The 19,507-nt window shown below is 38.6% G+C and overlaps 1 protein-coding gene across 4 annotated transcripts in view; it reads left to right on the top strand.

The window, feature by feature from the left end:
- BTBD3 (BTB domain containing 3) overlaps positions 1 to 14,580 on the top strand; it is a 36,174-nt gene extending 21,594 nt beyond the window's left edge. The window contains exons 1-5 of one of the 4 annotated variants that reach the window (XM_039218141.1): positions 5,485 to 5,625; positions 5,949 to 6,231; positions 6,728 to 6,818; positions 7,392 to 7,510; positions 10,533 to 14,580. In XM_039218141.1, the coding sequence (XP_039074072.1) occupies positions 6,089 to 6,231; positions 6,728 to 6,818; positions 7,392 to 7,510; positions 10,533 to 11,565 (1,386 nt within the window). In that variant the 5' untranslated portion in view covers positions 5,485 to 5,625; positions 5,949 to 6,088 and the 3' untranslated portion in view covers positions 11,566 to 14,580. Of the gene's footprint in view, positions 1 to 5,484; positions 6,232 to 6,727; positions 6,819 to 7,391; positions 7,511 to 10,532 lie in introns of those variants that run through there. The other 3 variants (XM_039218143.1, XM_039218140.1, XM_039218142.1) reach the window with 3 other exon arrangements.
- Positions 14,581 to 19,507: the final 4,927 nt, after the last annotated feature.

Here is a 19,507-nt window from a genome sequence, read left to right as displayed (position 1 = left end):
ACTCCCTTAATCTTCTGGACACTTAGTCACAGAAGACATCTTTATCTGTGGACAGAGTTGCAGTAAATAACTTGTAGTGTCCCTTCATGTTCCAAACTTCCTTCAGATCCCCAAACTGAGTATACAGGATTCTACTAAATAAAGAGGGATGTCTAGCAAACCTTCCAGTGGGGAAGATGATGATCTAACTGAACTTAAATTCTGTTGATAATCTTGTTATTATTGGGAATTGAATGAAAAGAGATAAAGATGATTAGACCTTCTGATGATTGTAAAAATCATCTAATATCCACTATTACTAGCTAACTTTTTAAGTTCAGTTCCTAATTTTGCTCACTGTTCTATGCCAGTCATCTAACATGCTACATGATCAGCATGTTGTATTTTAAGAGCACAGATTCCCACAGTATACCTGTGAAACCTTTCATAAGCCAGAATGGCATGAAGAAGCAATTACTGTTAGTTTATTTGGAAAAAGTCTTGAGTATTCCCCCCAAAATAACCTCTCTTTGGCTTTTCTGATACTTTAGGGCATGTCTTGCTAATGGATTCACAAAATAAATCAAGGTGTAAAGCACAGATGCTTATAGAGTTCAATGCTCTGGAGCTTGATGCTGAGTATAGTCCCTGGGGAAGGAGTGTGGTGGTGCCACTTTTCTCAGGATGTGTGCTACCTCTGTAATGGCTCACTGCAAAACAAATGCTGAAGGCTACTTTTGCTTTTTGCTTTTTTTTTTTAAATAAAAGCAAAATTTCTCTTTGTATTTTCTCCAGCTAGTGAAAGCAGGTATTAACATAGGTCTTTCATAAGAGTGAAATCCATGATATGAACTTCAGAAAAGTGAGAGATACATGTATATACTTCATAATATATTGGTGGCTCCTTTACCAATATATTAGGGCACATTAATCATGTCTCATAACAACTCTAAAATTGAGGAGGTGTGGGAACAAGTGATGCAATGCTAGTTGAAAAGAAATTTTAGAGGTGGAATATGACAATAGATTTCAAACTGATATCATTGATTTCTTTACTCTTAAACCTAGTGGGTGATGTTTCTGGGTTATATATTAAACAGATGGAGTTTCAACTCTGTACATTTAATTTCAAGGGAGAAGAAGAAGCTATACTTTATGTTTAATGAACTAGACTGTAGAAAAGAAATCAGAGTGGAAAGTGATATAAATATTTTATATATTCAAACCAGTCTTAGATTCTCATAATATTTTATTGTGTTCTGGGTCATGGATTACTCTGAAAGACAGATGATAACTATGACTTCTCTTTCTAGAAAAAGAAATGCACACTCCCAGTTGTGCATCTTATTTGTTGATGCTGCCATAGACTTCTTCAAGTCCAAACTCTTGATAGAAAAGAACCCTAGCGGGGCGCCTGGGTGGCTTAGTCGGTTAAGCGTCCGACTTTCGCTTAGGTCATGATCTCGCGGTTCGTGGGTTCGAGCCCCGCGTCGGGCTCTGTGCTGACTGCCAGCTCAGAGCCTGGAGCCTGTTTCAGTCTGTGACTCCCTCTCTCTCTGACCCTTCCCTGTTCACGCTGTCTCTCTCTCTCCTAGAAATAAATAAAAATATTTAAAAAAAAAAAAAAAAGAAAAGAACCCTAGAATGTTAAACCTTGATAGCTATTATAAATAAAGTTAGACCATTATTACTTAAACTGCGGTCATGAAATCAATGGACTGAGTCAAGACCAACATTAAAAATAAAAGAAAAATAAGATAGATAATATTTATACTGTTATAACATGCTAAAGAGTTTTTGTTTTGTGAACGGTCTTTCCATTTTTGTGTGTGTTTACACATGTGCTAATACTGTCTTAATATAAAATGCATTTCTTACTAAAGTGGATTGAAGGTACAGATTGAAAAACAGTCATCTATTCTAGAGAACCTTTTCATATTGTAGCTGAGGAACTTGAGGCCCTTCAAGGCTAACTGATTTATTCAAGTACTCTTCCTCTAGCGTACGCACGCGTGCACGTGTGCGCGCCGCACACACACACACTCTCTCTCACACACACACACACACACACACACAGTCTTTTGTGGCTGTGCCAGGACTGAACCACATTATTTGATTACTAGTTTTGCTGTTCCACAATAATTTTTTGAAATAGAATTGTGAAGTAGATTATTGTCAAAACATTAAGTCGTTCATCCGTTTCACACTTGGCATTCTTTAATCCTTAATGTTTCCCACTACAATCGTCGCTTGTTGTCCTGTAAAATAATCAGGGCATAAGCTGCTTTTCCAGAATATTGAAAAATATTTTGAGGCCTCTCAGTTGGCTGTGTACACACCTGAATCCTAGAATTTTGACATTTTGGTTCTATTCAGAAGACTTTCAGAGTAAGACATGAAGGTTAAGTTTTATGACCAAACCAAATTAAATCATTTTGAATTGTTCTCCGTTTATTTGACAATGGATTGCAAAACGTGGCACCAGGTGTTGATACTGGATCATTGGGAGACTCTGTAACCTTCCTTATTTTAATGTCACGTGAGCTTTTCACAAACTTAAATGTTATACTTACTACCTGGAGGATCTTGTAAAGTGCAGACTCTGGCAGAGATTCGGGATCTCTAATGGGCTCCCGGGAGGTGCTGCTGCTACTCCTGTGGCGTCGGCAGCTCTGGCGGCTCTGTGGCCCACACTGTCAGTAGCAAGGACTTCATACTACCTGTCTTTTAAACTCTGGTAGGAAAACGAAGCTCTTAAGAAGTTTTCCATGTCTTGATTTTATTATCATTTTCATGCTTTTCAAATTGGCCACAAAAATTGAAATGTCATTTTTATTTTTTAATTAGGTGACTTTTTTGTAGTGAAGAACACATCTTTCACACAGCCATGCTCATCAGCCCCCACACCTCATGAGGGGCAGTACCCTCTTTGCCGCATGGTTTAGGGGACTCGATTTAGCACTGCTTCCTGTAACTAGTATATTCACAAAATGTTTCCATAAAATTTAATTGTCCAAATGCCTAAAACCTTTAATTTCAGAAAGAACACTTTCTAAGATATTCTATAATTTTCTCTCACTTTTTATTTTAGTGGTGTAAGAGCAGTGTTTGTTTGAGGCTTTCTAGGTAAAAGGTATTGAACTGCATGTGAAATGAGTAAAAACCACAAAGCCTTGTAAGTTCTTGTATCTACTTTTTATGCCTTTTCTTTTTTAGTTTATTCATTTTGAGAGAACATGCACAAGTGGGGGAGGGGCAGAGAGAGGGAGGAGAGAGGGAGGGAGGGAGAGAATCCTAAGCAGGCTCCACACTAGCAGCATGGAGCCCACAAACCATGAGATCATGACCTGAGCCAAAACCAAGAGTCTAGCACTTAGCCAGCTGAGCCACCCAGGTGCCCCTATGCTTCTATTTTGTCTGTCCAGTTGACATTTATTAGTGAGTCTATCTCATAGCAGGTTGTTTCCCTTTCCATTCTAATTGGTTACTGTCTGACCTGAAAGCCAGGTAAGTGTGGGACTATCCTGGTCAGAAGGACCAAAAAGACCTTCCTGTCATGGGGGCTTTCCTAGGATTTTGTCAGGAAGTTCAGTAGCTGGCCATCAGGAGGGAAGTCCTTTGGTTTTAACCATAGTCTGGGTAGATAGCTCAAGTAGGAGCTCATTTTTTCCTTCTTTATTTATACTTTTCACCATGTGCTTTAAAAACAAATCTCTAGATATCTCTCTCTCTGTAATATATGATTTGAAAGTGTGTGTGTGTTTGTGCGTGTGTGTGTGTGTGTCTGTATGCTTGCAGTAGCCCTGTGATTGGGAACACAGTAATTGTAATAACTAGGCAGCACTTCAGGGTCCATCTGAAATGGGGTTGAATAACCTGTGCTAAAGGCTGTGGTCCTACATACACAGTCTGTCTTGCACTGGCTTTTGAATTTTAAGAGTAATAATGATGACAATAAAGAGGACATTCCTTGACTCAGTCTCATGATCTAGAGGGATTAAAAGTTTGATTTTGGTGTGTTATCTGCAGCAGATTATTAATTATAATAATCATCATAGCTCCATTCATTGAGCCCTCACTCTGTCAGGCACTCATTATTCAGATGAATGCTGTGCAATAAACAGAACCATGGCCATGAAGTCTGCGTTAGGTGTTGGGGGGGAGAGCAGCAAATGGCGGCTGCACTTGGAACAAATGAGAGTAATCTAGATAGATGGGGTGAGATTAAATCTAATTAGTCCCTCTTTAGAAGTAAATAAATGTAGGGGCGCCTGGGTGACTTAGTCGGTTAAGCGTCCGACTTTTGCTTAGGTCATGATCTCTCGGTTCGTGGGTTCGAGCCCCGTGTCAGGCTGTGCTGACTGCCAGCTCAGAGCCTGGAGCCCGTTTCAGAGTCTGTGACTCCCTCTCTCTCTGACCCTCCCCTACTCACGCTGTCTCTCTCTCTCTCTCCTAGGAAAAAAAAAAAGAAGTAAATAAATGTGAAAGTTACAGCAGGTGTTTCGTTTTTTCTTATTCAACAAAGCTAGAAATTGTTGGGGGGTTCACATCTTTGAAAAACGTATAAGTAGTAGTTTTTATTCTTCTGATTCCAGGCAGAGAGAACCTGTTTGCATTTTAATAGGCGGCATCAGAACGTGTGTCATTTTAAATAGCCTTATTATTGGTATTGTGTTAGAAGTTGTGGATAATATTCTTTAAAATTATGACAAGGTAAATGTGGCCACAACATTTAGGCTGGATTTTGAGGTCCTGAACAGGGCCCCCATTTGATATATTTTTAGTGAATTACAACCTTTAAAAACTGATTAGCAGATTTGTCTCATTTAAATCTTATTTTTATATCTAAAATTTGTCTCAGTGCAGCTAAACCTACTGGTATAATCTTAGACTAATTTAAAAATATTTTCTGACCTGGAACTCCTGTCAGAGATCATTACAGGAACTAGAAAATGTTGGGAGGTAAAATGAACACATGACCTCATCTCTCTTATTTTGCACTAGACTAACTTGCATTCAAAGAGACTGGAGAAAGAAAAACAACATTCTTTTCCATTAAGCTGTAATAAATGTGTTGTTTAGTATGGTTTTACTATTAATAATCCCTTTTAGCTGGAAGAGTGAAGGATTTTGTTTGAAGTATTTGAAACTAAGTGTTGCCAGGATAAAGATTTTACTAGAAATACAGAGTAGATCTCAGTCCTACCCTTTGTTAATTGATCCTGCTTGTTTAGCTGGGGAAGTTAAAATGTATATCTACTGAAAGGAAATCTGTGGGCACAAACTGTTCCTTTCCGGTTTGCAGATAGATTTCATAGGTTGTTTATCTTATTTAAATATACAATAATACAGGAGACAACAGAATGCAACTGCTGTTCCTTTAACATCAGAGCTATGCACGTTACAATAGGTGTCACTGTTTTGCTTGGTCCAATCATGATTGGTGACTTCAGCTATTGGCTCGGAGCACTGGCTGTCTGACTCCATCTGCAGGGCTGTAATACCTACTCTCCTCCGATCCATTCACCACACAACTTCAGCCGGCTGAACAGACTCGTGCGGCTCCAGCACATCTTGCTAACCTAATTCAGAGAACAAGCAGTGCGGCTCTCTGCCTGTCATCTTCGCTCAGGGTAGCATTTTCAGGTGATCTGGGAAACTGGGTTATTTTTATGAGCAAATAAGAGAAAGAGGAATCATGATGGAGATGTATTTAGCAGACCTAGTACTGGATAAAACTTAAAGCCAGTTTCTATTCAACATAGTGAAAAGGTCACCTTGTCCGGCTGAGAAAAGAAGCAAAACATCAGCTTTTTGGTTTCTATTAACATCTTGGCTCATGCTAGCCTCTTTTCCTTGATGTTTGCACCAATTTGGGATCTCTAGCTGTAAAGAGAGACATACTGTACTCATGGTAGATGACAAGGAAAAGAACATGAAATGTCTCACCTTCTTCTTGATGCTTCCAGAGACAGTAAAGAATAGGTCCAAGAAAAGCTCAAAGAAAACAAATACCAGCAGCAGCGGCAGCAACAGCAGCAGCAGCAACAGCAAGTTGCCCCCAGTTTGTTATGAAATAATTACCTTGAAGACTAAAAAGAAGAAGAAGATGGCTGCTGATATATTCCCTCGTAAAAAACCAGCCAGCTCCAGCAGCACCACTGTCCAGCAGTACCACCAGCAGAACCTCAGTAACAACAACCTTATTCCAGCCCCAAACTGGCAGGGTCTTTATCCCACCATTCGAGAAAGGTAGGTTCCGGGCCAGCATATTTACTTGCAAAGTTTTCCTGTGTTGAAGTTTCTGCTTTTGCACAACCTGTAATGAATTTTAACATAAATCTGTGTTTCCTCTTTTCCCAGAAGCTTTACTGGTAATGGAAAACTGCCTTGTATCTTTTCCAAAACAGTACAGCTGTTTTCCTCTTAGATAAAAGTGTTTTTGCAAGCTGTAACATTTAAGTGACAGGATCATGTCTATGGACCGGCCATAGGAGGTTTGAAGAGAGAAACCTTTTATCTGTTCTTAGCCTGATGAGAAGTTTGTGTAACTTTTTTTTTTCACTTCAGTTACTTCCCATGTGTTTGTAATGATCACAAACAGAGTTGTTTAGTTGGAATCTTTATTTGTAGTTTTACCCTGAAGTTCCTGTTCCTTAGCTTGTGAATCTTTTGTGGGCTTTTTATGTTGGGGAGGGGTTTTAAAAATGCCGGCTGCTGTGAATTAATGAATTGCCTCTGTTTATAGAAATGCAGTGATGTTCAATAATGATTTGATGGCAGATGTACATTTTGTGGTTGGGCCACCAGGTGGGACTCAGCGGTTGCCAGGACACAAAGTAAGCAACAGCTGCATTACCGGTTTAGTCCTGAGATTTACAAAGAGGGACCCTCTCCATAAGTCTGAAACTTGGTTGGGGTGGGCAGCTTGCCGATGGCAGGCAGTGTGTGTTTCACCCATCACAGAGAAGGCACAGACTCTCCAAAGGGTCTTGGCCACGCTTAATTTTTTTTCTTTGTTTCTCTCTACCCTGCTTTACATCCCACACAAAAACATGCCCTTTTAACTCTCCAGTCATGGAAAGTTGTTGCGACAGGTTAGGGAAGTCATATTTATTATTCCTCCCTTAGACATTGGTTAGATATGTTTTTATTTTTTTATTTTGTAATGAGGGAACTTGTCCATTAATCTCTTAAAGCCTTAAGGTAATTAACAGCATAAAGACTGGCTTGCATGAGCTCCAATCTCATGCTTTCACAGCAAGTAACACTGTCCCTTGGCTTTTAAAAAAAGAGCAGGTGTAGGTGCTCCATGTCCACTAAACCTGACTGCTTAGAGTTGTTTTTCTAGATTGACTTACTGAAAATGCTTGTAGTTTAGTGCCTGAAATAAGATTTCCGTTTTTCCACAGTATGTTTTAGCTGTTGGGAGCTCTGTGTTCCATGCAATGTTCTACGGAGAACTTGCTGAGGACAAAGATGAAATCCGTATACCAGATGTCGAGCCTGCTGCTTTTCTCGCTATGCTGAAGTAAGCACCGTTCATTTGTTTAGAGTTTGTTTATGCTATGTCTGTCCTCTGCTGGTTTCACAGTTAAATGTGAGTTTAGCGTAACAGGAAGGGAAAATGATGAAGAAAGAGGGAGCTGCTTACCTTGTAAATGTTTTTGTGGAAAACTGTCGTGCCTCTTTTGGTGGAAAGCATGTGGAATGGTGCAGGCATTTATAATAACACTTTGGCATGGGATTTTTGGGAGCAAGTGGCATGTACCTTGATTTGATTTTTAATGACTCACAATTAAAGAAAAATAACTTTCTCAAGTAGGCATTATCTAATAGAGCATGTTATCTCTGATAGCATTGTGTAGGAAGAAGTCTTTAAAGACATGAATTATATTTTTGTTTTACACTTCCAGAAATTATATACCTTCATTTAAGTACCACCGGTTAAGAGATTTCTGAGTTTTCTAGGAGTTACTGTGACCTATGAACAAATGCAGAACTTACTGTTTTGAAATAATCTGATCTTTATACACACATGCATATACTTACTCTTATATAAAATCAGATAACCATTTCTCAAGGATAAGCATTTGCATTTGGTAGCAGAGGAGATGTTTTTGAGACAGATGAATAGTTTTCTATACTTTTATATGTATTTATACAGGAGAACTTTAATTGATAATATAAAAACGTGAAGCTGTAAGATACATACTTATTTAAAAGATAGTTTTAGGTCTTGTGGTCTTTTTCAGAATCTGGTACATGGTGATCAGCTAAATAGAATCCGCTTCTTTGATGTGTGCTGGCGCTAGACAGTGTGATTAAAATCTGATGATTATTTTAAATAATACTTTATTATTTTTGATAAATCAAGGTTGTCTGCTGCTGTAGGGATTTTGGTTCACTGGAATAAATTCGTTTGTTGAAAAAAATTATTCTGTGTGTCAGCAAGTTGGACAATAATCCTACAAATAGTTGCAATATATTTATTGTCTGCTTCTACTGAAAAATAAGTACTTTAGTTCTAGAACTTAAAGTATTCAATTCTTTATATTATAGTTTTGAAATCTAATTTCTTCTAACTGAAACTTTGACAGTGGGAAATAGGGAAATTAAAGATAAGTGAGCATGTGAAATACCAAAAGGTGAAACTAATTCACCACTTTTAAACAACCAACAGTTAGTGACCTTTATAATCTTTTAGAGAGATGTGTACAGAAACCAGTTTTACCTGGAAGAGTTTTTGTTTTGTTTTGTTTTTTTTCCAGTCAAGTCAGCTTTGTGTATCTGACATTGTCTCTCGCGGAGGAGAACGCTAACACAAGTTGAGCATTTTGACTGCACTGCAGTCCAGTAGTGCTATGTTGATTCAGCCACATGTATACATAATTAGGAAACATGAGTAAGAATAACACAATTACATTTTACCTGTCATTGCTAAGCATCTTTTCTTATAGATATATTACCTAGAATATATCTCAATACAGCTTTTTAAAATTATACATGCAGTTCACCAAAAGTGGTAAGAATAAGAAATGTAGTAAGGTGCTGTTTGCTCTCAGGCCATAGCTGATCAGTACTGCACTGTCTCCAGAGATAGGGAAGGCTGGGTTTTCCAGACGGGTGCACTGTGTAGCCAGTGGCTGAGTAGCCAGTATTCCTAGAAAGGGAATTGTCAAGAAAAAGGGAACACTGCTCACTGTTCCTTGTTCCAGGGTAAGAACTACAAAGTGCTGACCATGTTCCAGATTCCTCCCCAAGGTCCTGGTTCTCTCAGAGTGTCACTAAGCTGCCGGTATTTTGTGAATCAGTCTTGCCAGTGGTACATGGCTTAGCCTGTCAGAAGAAAAAGAGCTTCCTGGGAGCAAAAATGGAGGTTTCATTTGTGATTGTGGACATTTTACTTATGACGTTTTTTACTTTGATCACAGAAGCCATTGCTAATCTTCTGTTAAATGTGTTTCATGAAGTTAAAATATAGTAACTAAAGAAAAACTTCATAGCAACGAGCTAAACATCTTAGCTAGAGAAATTTAAAAATTTATGTGCTATTAGTTTGTATTTTTCACCCATATGCAGTTCTCACTGATTCTTGAACTCAACCATAGCAATCTAAAAGAAGCAGGTGATTTTTTTTTTTTTTTTTACCTTCACATACCATTTAGAGAAACTGCCACACACACACACACAGCCAAGTCACCAAGAAATGTTTTATCTCCTGACAGGGATGCTTTACAGAATCCTAAAAATAGTGCATATTTGGGCTTTCTTGCTTTTGTGTTTTAATTAAATATATCTGGAAACAGTATATTCTTTAATTCTGAAGGTAGAAGAAATGTGTGGGGGAGAGAGGAAAGATTATAAAGTTTAAAAAAAGAAAAGCCAGATTCAAAGTGTATGTTGGATTCTATGTAAAGGCAACTGGAAGATAATGTTGAAACCCATATTTGACAATCTATTAAGCTTAGAACTACTTAAAAATATCTTTTTTAAACTCAGATCTTATTTTGTGTTTAGGAAAAATTCAAGTCATACTTCATTAATAGCATTAAGATGCAGTCATTGTCAACATTATAGTATTAGAGGCATTTGTCTCCATATGAATGTACAGAAAATTTTAAAATAAAACTATATATATATATATATCTTCTAGAACATAGGGAGATTATTCTTTGATTAAATACAATATGGCTATATAATAGAAACTTTGCTATTTTTTTGCTAATATTAACTCTGATAATGCAATTCTTTTTCAAACAGTTCTAGTACCTTCTATTCTGTTTTGAAAAGACATTGAATGCAGGTTATAAAATAGAGGCTAGAATGGTCACACAAAGTTAATGTCTTTAATTATACAAAGTTACTGCTGAGTTGAGATACTAATAATTTATGAACATATTTCAGAGGTATCTTTAATCCCTAATCATTTTTGTAATAACTATCATGTAAGACAGTTTTTTTGGAACTAACTTGAAAGTAGTTGCATCTTTTCTTGCTGGACATACTCATTTTGTGAAAATTCCATTTATATGCCATGTGCTATCTTTCAGATATATCTATTGTGATGAAATTGACTTGGCTGCTGACACAGTGCTGGCCACTCTTTATGCTGCCAAAAAATACATTGTCCCTCACCTCGCCAGAGCCTGCGTTAATTTCCTGGAGACCAGCCTGAGCGCCAAGAACGCCTGTGTGCTCCTCTCCCAGAGCTGCCTGTTTGAGGAGCCAGACCTGACCCAGCGTTGCTGGGAGGTGATCGATGCCCAGGCTGAGTTAGCTCTCAAGTCTGAGGGATTCTGCGATATCGACTTCCAAACTCTAGAAAGTATCCTCCGCAGGGAAACTCTGAATGCCAAAGAAATTGTGGTTTTTGAGGCAGCTCTCAACTGGGCTGAAGTGGAATGCCAGCGACAAGATCTAGCTTTGAGCATTGAAAATAAACGCAAGGTCCTCGGAAAGGCACTTTACTTGATACGCATACCTACGATGGCGCTGGATGATTTTGCAAATGGTGCTGCCCAGTCTGGAGTTTTAACTCTCAATGAGACCAATGACATCTTCCTCTGGTACACTGCAGCCAAAAAGCCCGATTTGCAGTTTGTGAGTAAAGCCCGCAAGGGCCTCGTCCCCCAGCGCTGTCACCGTTTCCAGTCATGTGCCTATCGGAGCAACCAGTGGCGTTACCGGGGCCGCTGCGACAGCATCCAGTTTGCGGTTGACAAGAGAGTGTTCATCGCCGGCTTTGGGCTGTATGGCTCCAGCTGTGGCTCTGCAGAGTACAGTGCCAAGATTGAACTCAAGCGGCAGGGCGTTGTTCTGGGGCAGAACTTGAGCAAGTACTTCTCAGACGGCTCCAGCAATACCTTCCCTGTGTGGTTTGAGTACCCAGTGCAGATTGAGCCAGACACCTTCTACACGGCCAGCGTGATACTGGATGGCAATGAACTCAGCTACTTCGGACAAGAAGGCATGACAGAAGTTCAGTGTGGCAAGGTGACTGTCCAGTTCCAGTGCTCCTCGGATAGCACCAATGGCACTGGGGTGCAGGGAGGGCAGATCCCTGAACTTATATTCTATGCTTGAAAACACCTTCCGAAGCAGTGTGAGCTCTGAGGTGCACATCTGGTTCCTTCTTGCTTGATGCTTAGCTCATCTGCAGATACGTGATCAGCGCAGGTAGTTCGTAATGAATGAAGCTGTAGGCAGTTTCTAATTTCTTTCAACCTTTTAATTATGTACAGGCAAAAACGCAGCATTCAGCTTTTAACTATATGCTTAAAAGAGCCAAGTTCTTATTAAGACTTTGTGGTTTTTAGAGTTGCGTCTATACACCTGGGGAGAATTTGTGCTCTTTTCCAACTGCCCCACTCACCTCCCAGTCATGTCCCTCTTAAAATGTTTGGGTCACCTTGAATTTCCTTTAGGGCTTTATTTTGACAGATAGAAGTAAATAGTCCAAAATAACAATGAACAGAATTATTTTTAAGAGAACACCCTCCCCACCCCAAAAAAAAATTACAGGTAAATCTGTGTACAATTTCTGAAAGAAGTTTTGCTTCATACTAAGTAACATTTAGAAAGTAGACAGTAGTCATGTTGAGCTCTTATTTCATTTTAAATAATTTACTCTGGGCATTATTTTTTCTTAAATTCTAAATTCATAAGATTATTAAATTTTACACTGCAAAGCATCAGTGTAAAATAAGAAAACAGGAAATTGGATGTTTGCTTGGGCCATGACTTCTACGAACAGTTTTTTATTCTTTTAGTTTAGAAGACAGACTATTACAGTACAGACACTTCTTTTACAACTAACTAAATTACAAATTTTTTTGTTAGTAGGGAAAAAAAATCACAGGCCTATTAATTTAAACTAAAATAGCTTATAAAGGAAACCTACAAAAGTCCCATTCTACATAATAGTTTATTTGATGGCATGGTAGACTACACCATTTGAAAAAGCCAGTCTTCTCCCCTCTTTGCTTCTGATCTTCACCGTTTGCTTGTTTTTATAAATTACACTGTATAGAATCTTATTCCCCTTTTCCCATGAAAAGAGGACCAAACAATTCTTCAGATGTATGGAGTAACAATTAGTTTTGTAGCACTACATGTTATTGTAATAAGATAGATTTATTCATTGATTTTTCTTCTTTTTAAATCTGAAATATATTTTACCTGATCTACTTTGACTACATACTATCTTCTTAGTTAATTATAATTATGTCCTGTTCCTAGACTGCTAGAATTTGGCCTTTGGCCATCTTAAAGTGCCAATATATGCCTGCAGGGTTTTAAAAAAAAGGTTTGGAGCGATATACTTGATTGTACCTAATATTCATTGCATCAGCATCCCATCGAGCCCTCTTATTTGTACATAGTTAAGGTAAACAAAGGAGGGGAAAGCTCATCCAAAACTTCTCCTTCAGTGACGGCTTGTGATGTTTTAGTGCCTGTGACCCTGGGAGTGTCCAGTGTGTTCACTTCCAGCTAAAGTATCCATGTGTTTCTGAGCAGCGTTTCTGCTCAGTGTGATCCTGAGGTGGCTTCCCCCACCACCCAGAGTGTGGTCCCTGGCCTCCTCCTTCTCCTGCTCTGTGAGCCCCAAGCTGGCTTGTCTGAGCCAGGGGTTAGTCCTGGGGTGGGTGGGTGTGTGTGCGTTGTGGGCGTCGGTGTGCGTCCATGTGCATGCAGGTGTGTCTGCCGACTCAGGAATTGTCTCCTCCCTTCCTGGCCAGTAAGAGGTGAGACACAGATGGTCCCCTGCTGGCCTGAGAAAGGCCCCAGTGAGTGACTACCCGTATCTTATTCACTGTGCTTCTGGGCCACTTTTTCCCCTGTAGATGTGGGCTTGTTGCTTTGGGCCAGCTTCCCTGACGGAGGAGAACACTGGATTATGGGAAGTGTTTTTTAATCATGTTTGCCATTGCCTATGCCTGTTAGCATAGATGATCAAAAGCTGTTACTGGTGATTATAGATGAGTACTCCCAGGACAACTTTCCAAAATTATCTAACAATTATTTCTTATTAGGGAGATGACAGATAGTAGTTTTGGCAAAGTATCTATGAAACTAAGGTATGTTTTCAATTTAAAAAATACTTCTATACAGGATTTTGCTTTTAAATTATGGTTAAACATTTCAGTAACTCATAGCTACCGTGCAAATTGATAGACTATGTATTTGTTTCAAAGGCACTCATTTTTAAGCCAGAGGAGAAAAAAACTTGATTTAGCACTAATTTCATCATCTCAGATTGTTGAGGTGGGTGTGATAACCTCAGAGTGAAGATTGCTCATTTGGTAACACTCACAGTCAGTGCTCCTGTTAGCAAGATGCCCTCCACATGACTAGGAAACTGCTGGTAGAGAGCAGAAGGAGATCCTGTACACTGGGGGTATGAGAGCTTAATTTTATGTTACTTAATATTAATTACCCAAAAAAGAAAAGACAGATCCGCCACCTTGATTGGCTGGTGTCAAGAGCTGTGGGTTAAATTTGAAAATTGTGTTTAGACTAAGAAATTTTATGTTTCAAATCCTATTCTCCCTTTTGCATTTTCAACAACATGGAATGAAAGCTAACGTGCTTACTTTATTTTCTTTGGTAATCTCAAATTTTGTAGCTTTTATTGTTCTCACAAGGCAGACAACTCAAGTGTATACACACAACTTTATTAATAAACAGAATACTCTGTAGATGCTTTTCCCAACGTATCTGGCAGTCTTTGTCATTGTTCATGCTGGGGATAAAGGGGAACTAGGCTAGCAGTTCTATGTAACATTCTTTAAGCATATCTTAATATAGTATTTAAGTAAATGGTCTAATTTCTACATAATTATTGCACTGAACTGTCTTTTTTGTTTTTTAAGGTGTTTAAATAAGCTCGGCTAATTCAAGACACTAGCCACTTGTGCATCAGAGTGCTTGAATTTAGTAGCTTACAGCATTATTTATGAAGGAAAAATATATAAATATGAAGTACCTCATGTTGAATGTTATTGTACTGTATTTTTAATGTAACAGTGCAGATCTTGTTAGACACATGAATGTGTATAATCATGTTAAATGCAAATAAAAATAAAATTGGTTCATAGATTTGTTTTCCTTAGCATTTTTGTAGGTCCCTTGAAACAGTAAAAAATCCATTCTGGTACTTTTGGTGCCACTACATTTTGCAGAGATGGTTTTGCAGGAGCATTTGTTTGCTAAGTATTCAGATAGCTTTGATCCCTAAAGAGGTAAGAATTTGAGGCAAAAGCATAGGAGAACAATGAATATGTTAATCAATCTCATTGTTCAAAGCCTGACTGTTAAGTTAATGAGAGGAAGCGAATGGATGCATTTATATTCCCTATATGGAATTCCTGGTTTGCTGGAATTCTGATGCTGTAGTTGCTCAAATGTATGTGGATCTGGCTATACTAAGGGGGTGTTGGTACTGAGTCACATCTAGCTTTAGTTGTATAGCTTAAGTCTCTTAATGAAAAAAAATAATGTCTGGGATAATTTTGAATATAATTTTTGTGTGCTCAACTATTTATCCATTATATTTGCCCATATATATGTTGTATTATATACGTAATATATATACACACACATTCACACATAATTATATACACATGTACATATATTTTTTTCTCTAGCTTTCTGTTGCTCTTGTACTAGAGTTTATTATGAAAACCTATATATTTGCTTAATCACTTCATCTACTCAGGGTTCAGTTTCTAAAGCATACCTGCTCAAAGGATTTTTGGAATTTTTCCAGAGAATAAAAAAACTGGAAATATTCGTTTTTAATCAGATTTAATTACAGGTACAACCTAAATTGCAGAGGTCTCTAATCCAGGAAAGTCATCTGTGTTCTCTTGCTATTTAAACTTAATTTGTTTTCAGTATTCCAAAACAATGGAAATGATCTCCTTTGCTGACAACCAGGATCAACATGTCACTAAGATTACACATTCATCTCAGTGGACTCTGTGGCTGGCCTACAAAAGAGAAAACATAGGAAGGGAGAAAGCATTCTTGAGAAACTAAATCATATGAAACATAAAGGCTGAAACAAGCAAATGGCCCTGAATATGTGGGGTTACCCTAAGTCTTTGTTAGAGTAGCGCTTTAGGTGTAGCACTTTAGGTGTCCTTAAGATGCCTCAATGGAAATTGATTACACCTCTGATTTCTAATTAATACATTTCAACATTTTTTCTGAGCCATTTACATTTATTGACCAACTGTTCCCTTTGTTCAACACTTCATCTTATCCTCCACTTTTAAAAGTATATCATCTAACAAAACAGAAATAGGGAAAGTTTTCAAAAGAAATTCCTCATGTATTTCTATAACCAATATAAGCATTGGTAAGCAGACCTCAAGATGCTGTCCGGTTAGTGAAATGGAAGTATTTGTGAGGAAGAAAGAAATTACGTGTTTGACCCTGTCACATACCAAGCAGCAGAAGACACTAGCCAGCAGCATAGATCAGTTGCTGAAGAACCTTTGGGTACATTTCTAACTTGGCCATCTCCCCTCTTTTGCCTCTATTGAGCCTTTTTTGGAGGGAGAGTGTTGGGAGAGGTGTAATTCCCATCTATGCCAACCCTACCTGTCCTTATGTCCCTTGTTTTTCTATTTGTCTGTTTACTTAAATGTCCATTGGACAGCAGTTTGACTAGCAGATGCTGTTTTATACTCTGCTATCTATAAAGTCCTTAACCTCAAGATAAATAAAACATCTGTTCTTTGCCAAATCTGTGCTTCAAACAGTTCTGTATAAAGGACACAATTATAGTTATCTATTTGACTACCAGAACTTCAATGTTCATTTACTCCGACTGATTTCCCAGTCAAAAGGCTGTGAAGGAGGGTGGGGCTGTGTTAGACTTAAAGAATGGTATGCTTTCCTTTTCTACTTTGTGGAACAACAGTACAGAAGATTGTTTCAAAATTAAGGTACTTTGTGCTTATGACGTTGGCGAGCAGTTAATATTTAATAGAATATCTCTTACATCAGTTTGTTTTAGAGGAGTGAAATTATACCTGAAAAACGGTTAAAAGTAAGTCCTACTAGTGGCCTTCCTAATTTTAACATAAAGTGCTGCAGTAAAGCTTTCTGAGCACAGATAGCATAAGGACTTGTGAGAAACCAAAGGAGTCTGAGATATTTTGATATGTAGCAGTCTTTACTGTAGCTGTACAATTTGCATTTTCCTTCCTAAACTACATCTAAAAAATAGTCTAAAGAAAGATGACTATTTAAGGAAAACTGCAAATAATCTTTTAAAGCTTGAAGCAGAGGGGACCACCTTCTGCTGTACAGTAGAATACATAAAAATGTACTTTTGAGAAAGATTCTATGCATTTTTATGCTTGTCTTAACCAGCTCTAAATTTTACATTACTTCAGTATCCTGTATAATAGTGCCAAACAGTACACCTGAGCCTTAACCATTTTGAAATTATTGACAAATTCCAAATCTAAGAATATTTGAAGGCGCCGATGAACTATTCAGTGTTTCTTAGATAAAATACATAAGATGTAATTAATCAAGGGATTAACCCAATGGTCATTCACTCATTGGTCATTTATTGGCCCTTCGCTTCATTCAGGTCAGTAAGAGACCCAATGAGACATGGTGTGTTCTCTGAAAAGGTCCAGGGCAGTGCTGCTCCACCCTTCGCATGCAGAAGATTTATGACTTGTCAGGCTTTATCCCAGAAATTCTGATTTGGTAGATCTTAAGTGGGGTCTGAGAAGTTGCACATCCAACAGTCTTCCATATGCTGCTGCTGCTGCTGTCTGCAGTTCACACTTGGAGAGGCCTGTGCAGGGCAGGAGAGAAATGCCTTGGCCACGACAGGAGCACTGCAAAGGGCATCTGCATCAGTTGGAAGAAGGTGATGCTTGAGCTGGGTTTTGAAGGGTGCATTAGAATTCTCTAGTGAAGCTCCCTGTGATGCAAGGTGGAGAGAAGGGTGAAGGGAATTCTAGAAGAGAAACAGCAGAGCAGATAGAAGGGTAAACAGCTCAACGTTGCTTAAGCAAAAGGACATGTGGGAGAAAGAGGCCACCTACTGAGTGCTACGTATGGAGCCAGCTAATGAACTGGACCTGAACACAAAGCACTTCCATCTGCTAGGCTAAATTACAGGACTTTTATCACAGAATGAAGCAGTGACATTAAAGACATTTGAAATAGGCCAGAACACAATTTTGTGTTTTAGAAACATCTTTCTGGGCTCTGGGAAGTATGGGCTAGGTCAGAATGAAGACAGAAGTACTCAGGGCTGGGTTGTGAGTGACGCATACGAAGATCAAAGGGGGCCAGGGATTGGAGAGAATGGTGAAGATTCTAGAAACGTGGAAGGGTGATCCCCAGGGTGTGGTGGTTGTGACATCCAGTTAAAAGAGGGCTAGGTGAAGATGGAATGTCTTGCCTTATATTCATTCTAAAGGAAAAGGAAAGTTTTTTTGTTTTTACTCTACCATCCTATGTAGATAATTGATTTATAGATACCCACTCTTGATTCCAAGATTCTTTAGAAAGAAGGGAAAAAGGGGCGCCTGGGTGGCTCAGTCAGTTAAGTGTCTGACTTCAGCTCAGGTTATGATCTCACAATTCGTGAGTTCAGTCTCCGTGTTGGGCTCTGTGCTAACAGCTCAGAGCCTGAGGCCTGCTTCAGATTCTGTGTCTCCTCTCTCTGCCCCTCCCCTGTTCACACTCTGTCTCTCTCTCTCTCTCTCAAAAATAAAATAAACATAAAAAAAAAAAAAAGAAGAAGGGGAAAAAAGTCAACAGAGTATACTGGTTAATAACACTCTGTAGCAAGACTACCAGGGCTCTAGCTGCATGTGACTCCAAGCCAGTCACTTAACCTCTCAGAACCTCAGTTTGCTCAAGAAAGATGGCAGTGATTAATAATAGTGCCTTCCTCAGAGGGTTATTATGATGATTAAGTAAATTAAAATTTCTAAAGCACTTATAATAGTAACTGGCAAACAGGAAATGCCATATAAGTAGTGTTGATTGAGTAAAACAAAATCTAAAAGGCCACAAATTAAACCTATGCCTTTTCCTCATATATGCCCTGATGCCCTATGCATTTCCCTCAAATATGCCCAGTTTACTTTCGTTTTACACACACGTAACAAGTTATCAGTGCAGACAATTAAAAAGCATCATTCTGGGAGCACCTGGGTGGCTCAAGTCAGTTAAGCATCCGACTCAGTTTCAGTTCAGGTCATGCATGATCTCATGGTTTCATGGGTTCGAGCCCTGCATCAGGTTCCACACTAACAGAACCTGCTTGGGATTCTCAGTCTCCCTCTCTCTCTGCCCTTCCCCCACTTGTACTGTTTCTCTCTCTCAAAATAAATAAACTTAAAAAAATCATTTTGTTGTTCTTTCAAGTCACTGGTCAATAGCTAAGGAGTGTATAGAGCTACAAAGAGCTATATTGTTGAGAAATTCTCTTACTCTAACCAAATTTCTAATAAGTATTTCAACTTTGTCATGTTAATTAGAGACAAATGATATGGATGGATTCTAGCACATCAGGTAGGATTTCTCTAAACTGCTGTGTAAAAGCTGACTGAGTACATAACAAGTGTGCGAGAAACCCTTTGAAAGCATTTTCCAAGTGGAGTCTATTTACTGGTAAAAAAATTTTTTATATATATATTTCCCCTGTATTGATTCTGTTAGTCAAAATAAGCTCTTTATTCATGGCTTATAATCTTAGACAATTTTGGATATCACCCCTTCTCCAAATATTTGGGGATTAAAATCATTTTTAGCATTGAAATTATTTGTTGCATGTTGAAAGAAGTTTTTACCTTTCTTATGAGTAATGTGAACATCACAAGGAGCCAGTGAATGGCTAATTGCCTTTATTCAGGTAAACACAGGTGTGCCAGAAGTACTGACGACTTTGAGTTTGCTTGCGCCCCCCCACTGTTGCTGGCACTTCACCTCCTTTCTACTGCTTTCCCTGCTAATGTTCCCCGTTCTGTGGGCTCACCTC

The sequence above is a fragment of the Hyaena hyaena genome, unplaced genomic scaffold (genome assembly GCF_003009895.1).
Source record: "Hyaena hyaena isolate Hyena2069 unplaced genomic scaffold, ASM300989v1 scaffold_735, whole genome shotgun sequence".
Lineage (NCBI taxonomy): Eukaryota > Metazoa > Chordata > Mammalia > Carnivora > Hyaenidae > Hyaena > Hyaena hyaena.
Note: the sequence above shows the minus strand (reverse complement) of the source record. Positions and strands in the feature narration are given on the sequence as shown.